The following is a 7,610-nucleotide window of genomic DNA, read 5'->3' as shown; positions in this document are numbered from 1 at the left end:
GGGTAGTATCCAGTGATTGTACTGTGCATGTGTAATAATAAGAATGGTTTTTCTTGATCTGAGACAAAATCATGTGGGTGGCAACCACTAACTAATATGTATCTTGGAGTGGCCTAATCAACACATGCGACACGAGTGGAACATGATTAAGTGATACCAACTTAGACCTTTTGCTATCTTTAAAGGGTTTTTATCCCCACGAATTTTGGGAAGCACAGAACAAGAATTCTATATGCATTTCACCAGATCCTTTCATGCCAGAAGTATGATGGCGGGGTCTGTCTACGTGAGACTAAATTTCTCTCTAAGAAGAATTTTATTAACAAAGAGAGGTACTAATAGAATTAGGTCAGTTAGCATTATTGGTAGAACTTCACGTGTGTGAGTTTTCTATAAATAATCTGCATTTTGTGTAGGCGTTTGGCTATGGTGCACCGGAGAGTTATGTTTACCCACATCGAAAAGGAGGACTGGGAGATATGCCATCAACTGGTAAGATGTGACATGCTATTACAACTGTCTGTGATTGAAGCTCTTACAGTGAATTTGACGTCTTTGTTGCTAACTTTTAAAATGGGATGGCTGTCTATACACATAAAAAGCCATGTCCTAAAAATTCAACAGCCAAATGTTTTAAATGTTGTACATGTATGTAGAATAGTATGTCTGTAAGTTGTTGGAAGTCGATATATTCTTTCTGCCACCATACTTCTACATCATATGATCCATCACATTTCTCTAGAATTTATCAACAAGCTATAACAGAACTGTTGGTTTTATCTTCAAGTATTCAGTTGTAATATGACTGTATTTTAGAATGTTTAAGGCAAGTTACATGACATGTGCAAAAATATGTGATGTTGTATTTTGTATACGTAGATGTGCATGTGAATGCACATGCCTCTTATTCTACAAATATAGCAACTTGGTGTAGTACAACATGGTTATCAACCTTGTCAATGTCTTGCAATGGTTTAGGTTAATTGCAGCAGTCTACCAATCCTAAAGTAGTTGTTTTCTGCATGATAGCTAGAGATGACTGAGTGCCTGTTATATGCAACTGGCATGTAATAATTGGTAAAAATTTTCTGGAGTTTGTGCAACTGCTGCTGTTTGGGAAAAGTTTACTTATTGTGGAGATAACGATGCAATATTTGTCCATTTGTGTGTCAGTCTGCCAGTCAATGCTATTTATAATGACTAAATTATGTAAACATGGTAAAGTTCATTTTGCCATCGTGATATCAACAAATAGTGGTTTGAAGTGTCCTTGTTCATTGTTGATATACCTTAATTTTGTTTCTCGTTTATATTGGTGGTCTTACCCTGTAGGATGTCTCTGTTTCACTATTTGTCAAGTTGGTAGTGGATATAGTGTACACTCTATACAGAAGACAAACGTTAATTAAATGAAACCATTACCTGTGTACAGGCAGACTGGATTTCTGTTTGTCACAATCATTAGAAGACATAAGCTATAGGAGACATGCCATAATGCAACCTTAGACTGCTAAAACGTTTAGTCTCAATAAAGCATTTTCAGGTTTGTCAATGTGTATTGTAGTCTTTGAGTAAGTCCTCACTCCAGTGTTTGGAATTTTGCAACTAGCAGTGTTCAAAATTTTACAACTGGCACAGTCGTCAGCTTGGCCACCTTAGAAAAATTTTAGTCGGCAAATCCTCGAGTTATAAATAGATCAGTGATATCAACTATAAATTGCTTAATACATGTATAAAGATTCAAACTGACTGTTGAAGTCAACAGTGCTATAAATGCACATACTACAATTGCCTTCAAAATGAGTTCATTAGTTAAATTGTGGTAGATAGGGAAGTACGTTTACCACATTTCAAGGCTGAAGTAAGGTTGCATGGCTAATTCTTAACTGAGTATTCTCTCAATTCATGTAGTAGTCAGTCTTTGGTGACATCTAACCGTGTCAGATTGAAACTCTAGCAGGAACATCTGCTAATGCCTTTGGTACTTTATAATGTATGTAGAAGTTAACTGAGTTATTTATTTTACAACACATTGCATTGGTACTTTTGAGTTATACCTCATGCCTCAAGTAGTATAACAATCATCAATGCGTGATACGTGTGTATTGACTGGGTGCTAACTTTTTGTTAGGGTTTATCAGTTTTGTATTTTTATGGAAACGCCCAATTGAAACACTTTTAACAGCTACGCCCACTATTTCAACCGAGGCAACTGCCTCATGCGTAGTTACGCCACTGATTCATTGTCAATGTACAAGTAGCTCAAAACATGTACAAATTCATTTCAGTTTGGTGGTTTTCATTATCAAAGAAGAGCAAGAAAAATGCAAAAACAAGAACAGTTTCTATTTTGGGCAATTGCAATAGGCCTGAGAGTTTGTGCTTTCTCTGGTAGCAGCTTTGTGCTACTGGATGCACACGGAGAGAAGACAAGGGCATGTATAGAAAGCAAACCTACCAATTTGTGTGTACACGTATTGGCAATAAATCTTTTGTTAGATTTTTTAGATCTGCAAGATACTGCTAAAGAGCTTATTCTCGAGAGTTCTTGGTGGTCATAGATCGGCATGTGACAGAAGAGTCACATATGCATTAGCCCCACTTATAATTGTTAATTAATTGCTGCATCTTTACGAAATGGCAACTATTTGTCATAACAGGGCTGACAAAGTTGTAGCGGCCATGACTGTTCTTTTCAAAATTTTGACTTTAACCAGCTATTTATTGCCGCATACTTCCTGTCATGGAAAAATAGCTGATTAAGGAAGTTGAAATATCGTATTTGCCCGTAATAACATCTTGGGCATATAGAAAAGAAACGCTTTTTTCTGGGCGTATACTAGGGCATGGGCGTTATTTTGGTCCCAGGCGTATACATGTTCGCAAAATGCTGTAGTTTGGCCAGTCATCATCTAAAAACACTTGATGACAGAAACACCACAAATGCTTACAATTATCCATTTGCAACATCAAAGGTACTGGTATCTGTACAGCATCAGCATACATGCAGAAACTAACCACTACATGCGCAAACCGGAGTGGTCTGCCTGAAACCAGCTAAAAGCATCAGGATCAGTAATTACAACAACGACATGAGTCTAGTGGTAAGCACTTTTGCTCAACATTGGCACCACCTCATCAAACGAACACAGACAGAGATGAATGTTCTGCGGACCCCATTTTGTTTGTCTGCGCATGCGTATCCTGGGCTAATACTTGGGCTTAGGCGTTTTTCAGTGTGTAAGTTCTGACTTGTCGCACAAGGGCATATATACGGGCATGGTCATTATCTCGGTATGGGCATTATTACAGGCGAATATGGTATATCAATATAGACTGTTCCGCAACAGGTACAAAGTCAAGTATTTAGGACAGGACAAGCAATAATTAAATGAACATTAGTGTCACATCTCTAAATATGGAGTTTGGGAGGGGCTACGATACTATACATGGGATTGAAGGGAGGAGCTAATAATATATCTTGGGAAGCAGTCATTTGGAGAGTTCAGTTTGCTGGTCAGCAAGGAGACAGGAAGAAGGAAGAGTGCGAGAGAGGAGGAGAGTGAGGGACGAGGTAGAAGTTCCGTGATGGAGAGACGGTGTTACTGAGAGTAACAGAGAGAGTTACTGTTAACTGCTCCCTTCAAACTGCTACTGTGAGAGGACCGATGAGGATTCTAAGATCAATATGGACAGAAGAAGAGGGCGAGACAGAAGTGAGGACTACCTATCAATGTGTGTTCAAACTTATAGAGAAACTGGGGGAGACTATGAAAGTGGCTCGCAAGGAATTAAAGAGGTCTCAAGGATGCTACAAACGATACTTTGACAAAAGATCAAAGGAGATACGGTTTGCCATGGCGGACAAAGTGCTAGTGCTATTACCAACAGACAATAACTAGCTGTTAATGCATTGGCGGGGACCATTCTGATTAACCAAGATCTTTGCAATCAATGATTATGAAGTCGAAGTACATGGAAAGAAAAAGATTTACCATGCGAATTTACTGAAAAGGTACCGCTCATGGAGTGACACCAACGACAAGATGTGCAAAAGAACTATGGGAGGATCGCTTTTAAAGGTAGCAAGTGCGACAATATTGGAAGCAGATGGATGGGATCAAGATGACTCCGTGGATGGGAACAGCCTGCTCGAGCTAGGAACCTGTCGACGCAAAGAGACCGCAGGGGACGTACAAATATGTGAAGAGTTGACGTACGAAGAAAGAAGAGAAGCTCGAGCGGTAGTCGAAGAGTTTAGAAACGTTTTCACTAATCTTCCAGGCTCGACCAACCCTGCCATACATCGGATTCAACTAATGTCTGATCATCCGGTGAAGTCTCAGCCATACGCGATACCGTTTCATATGAAGTCTGAACTAGAAAACGATATCATGAATATGCTGAAAATGAATATCATTCGGGCATCGGAGTTGCCCTACGCATCTCCAGTGGTTTTAGTTTGGAAACCGGACGGAACGAACCGGCTTTGCATGGATTATAGAAAACTCAATCGTCTGACCATATGCGACCCCGAGCCTATAACACCTTTGGTGGATGTAGTTCAAGATCTTGCCCGAGACCGATACTTTACAAAGATACACTTGTGTAAAGGTTACTGGCAGTTCCCCGTGGAGACGGAAGATATACGCAAAACCGTGTTTGTGGTGCACAACGGTACCTATGAAATTCCTCAGAATGCTGTTCGGATTGGTCAACTTCGCAGCTACTTTGGTGAGAGGATTGAGAAAGTTACTGGAGGGACTGGAGTATGTGAACCACTACATGGATGACATTGTCGTTCACACACCTGTGTGGGGAAAACACGTTACTGCTCTCAGGGGAGTTCTGAGGAGGATCGCCCTGACCCATCTGACAGGTAGGCCTTCTAAATGTGTCGTCGGAGCGCATACGCTGTCGTTTATCGGCCACAAGATCGGACACGGCCTCATTCACCCAAGCGAGGAAAACGTCCTAAAAATTAGGAAAGCTAAGAGGCCCAGCACGAAGAAGAATTGCTTGCATTTCTAGGATTGACAGGGTTCTATAGGGAATACTTACCCAACTCTACGACCATAGCAGTTCCTCTGACCGACTTGACAAAGAAAGGATTGCTAAACAAACTGGAATGGAAGGAAGCGCAGGAGAGGGCATATTTGGCATTGAAGACGGCGCTATCTGGCCGACTCGTACTCAAGTTGTTTGAACATGATAGGCGTTGCTTGCTTTGAGTGGACATGTCAGATATAGGGGTGGGAGCAATGTTGATGCAGGAGCACGAAGCAAAACCATTCCTGGTAGGATACGCAAGTAAGAAACTCAGTGGCCAAGAGAGAAATTTTCTACCATTGAAAAGGAGTACTTAGCGGTTGTCTGGGGGTCAGAAAGTTGATGAGATTCACCTATGGAGTAGAATTTATTCTCCAGACGGACCACCAACCGCTAGCATACTTGGATACAGCAAAATTCGAGAACGATAGAATCATGAGGTGGGCCACGTATCTGCAAAGCTACCGCTTCACAGTGCAAGCTATCAAGGTTCGGAAATGTCGGAGCCGACTTCCTGAGTAGGGTGTGCTAACGACGACCGACAGGGACATGTTTGAGTTACAAGAAACTACAGAGCAGTTTCTTTTCCAACTGGGGAGATATATGTCACATCTCTAAATATGGGGTTTGGGAGGGCTACAATACTATAGATGGGATTGAAGGGAGGAGCTAATGATATGTATTGGGAAGTAGTCATTTGGAGAGTTCAGTTTGCCGGTCAGCAAGGAAACAGGAAGAAGGAAGAGTGCGAGAGAGGAGGAGAGTGAGGGACGAGGTAGAAGAAGTTCCGTGGCGGAGGGACGGTGTGACTGAGAGTAATGGAGAGAATTACTGTTAACTGTCATCAGCGTGAAGTTTGATAATTTTGTTGTGTATATAGATGTATACTTGTGTGAAAATACATACATATATATAGATAGATAGATATATTTGATAACAGTATCCACTACCTCTCTACGAGTCGAACTGTCTTGTTTTCGTGTAACGGAGGCTCTTGAATACTTGCTCGACAATTAGCAACTTGGCTTAAGATAGAATGGGTCTTTTTCAAGTGAATAGGATAGTTTGTGGTTGTTATTTTTATGGATCTAAACTCTGCTTTGAGTCATGTTTTGTTAGTAACTGGTGGATGTCATATTTTGACCTTTCTTAACTGTGTTTAAGAGCACAACATTGCTCTACTTTGTGACAGTCTCAGAGATGCTACATGTATCAGTGTCACATCAAGATTGAATCATACATGGGTTGTTTCCACAATTTGTCGCCATGCTATATTAATAGACTTGTAATGTAAATATTGTTCCAAGTTTACTGGATATTTTGTGTGGAATCACTTCAAGAAGTGAAAGTTGTCAAAACACCAAAGAGCAATGATGGTATACTTGATAGAGGTGTTTAGAATGAACTTGTTAGCTTGCAGCAGATGCAATGTTTTAATTGGAAAGAGGTGAAAGCTGATTGACGTTATTGCAGTGTTTGGAGTTAATCAGTGGTCTTACTCAAGTCTTTTCATATTTTGTGAATTGTGCTCAGAAGCAATTATATTATTTTCACAGTTGTAGGTGTAAAACTGGGGCACACTGAGTGAGCTAACGCCATGTCTAAAAACTAAGTTTTAGTTTATAATTAATTGACTTCTTACTCAGTATAGATATGTAAAATATTGTTTTGGCATTTCTCTGGTTAGTTTGCACATTCCAAATAGAAAATGTCTTACTTATTTGGAACAAGTAATGTTGAGCAGTCATGTAAAGACTAACAATGTTGTATGAATGTATTATTGTGTGCGTGTTGTTTTGCATGGGGTTTTTGCTGACTAGCTATGCATTATAGGTGGTGATATCTTCATTCATGCCAAGAGTGACAGTTACAGTAACTTATTTGAGCTTGCTAAACAAGTGGTTGGTGCTTTCCCACCAAACAGTATTGACAAATTTGAAGATGTATTCAGTTTTGTGTACGAAAATGGAAAGGATTTGTCTGGGTTTATTGATGGTATGGCACAATGTACATGCTGGTTTAAAATTTTAGACGACTTTTGTCAGGAACTGAGAACCCTGCTGATGAAGATGATAGAAAAGCTGTTGCTGTTGATCATAATGGTGGAAGCTATGTCATCACACAGCGTTGGATTCATAATCTTGATTTAATAAAGAACACTCAAGGTATGACGATGTACTACTGTCAATACATCTTGATTCATTTTATTTCGAACAGTAACTTCTTTGCATTTTGAGTTGTCTTTTAACTTTGGTGTTTTCATTTTATTAGCGTAAGTTAATTAATTAAATTAAGTTAATTAATTAATTAACCCTTTGATCATGTAGGACCTTCGTGTAATTATGGTGTGACTTTTCACACCAATTACCAATAACGCGGAATGCCCCAATTCCACAAAAAAATCTTTAGAAATTTGTACAAAGAACTCGCAGAAACAAACTCATATTTCTCTAACCCATTGATCAATCTTCATCTGTTGTTGACAGCACACCCATAATCTATTCGAAAGGCGAACAACAACCGTTGACATCCGAGTTATTGCACTTCGAACACGTTCTTGG

The 7,610-nt window shown here is 39.7% G+C and overlaps 1 protein-coding gene across 1 annotated transcript; it reads left to right on the top strand.

The window, feature by feature from the left end:
* The first annotated feature begins 392 nt into the window (after positions 1-392).
* LOC134196738 (dye-decolorizing peroxidase YfeX-like) lies at positions 393-7,296 on the top strand. Its single transcript, XM_062665960.1, has 3 exons — positions 393-492; positions 6,883-7,044; positions 7,095-7,296. Exons 1-3 carry the CDS (start codon positions 480-482, stop codon positions 7,283-7,285), a joined length of 366 nt encoding a protein of 121 aa, XP_062521944.1. The 5' UTR covers positions 393-479; the 3' UTR covers positions 7,286-7,296.
* The last annotated feature ends 314 nt before the right edge of the window (positions 7,297-7,610 follow it).

Source organism: Corticium candelabrum, chromosome 21 (genome assembly GCF_963422355.1).
Source record: "Corticium candelabrum chromosome 21, ooCorCand1.1, whole genome shotgun sequence".
NCBI lineage: Eukaryota > Metazoa > Porifera > Homoscleromorpha > Homosclerophorida > Plakinidae > Corticium > Corticium candelabrum.
Note: the sequence above shows the minus strand (reverse complement) of the source record. Positions and strands in the feature narration are given on the sequence as shown.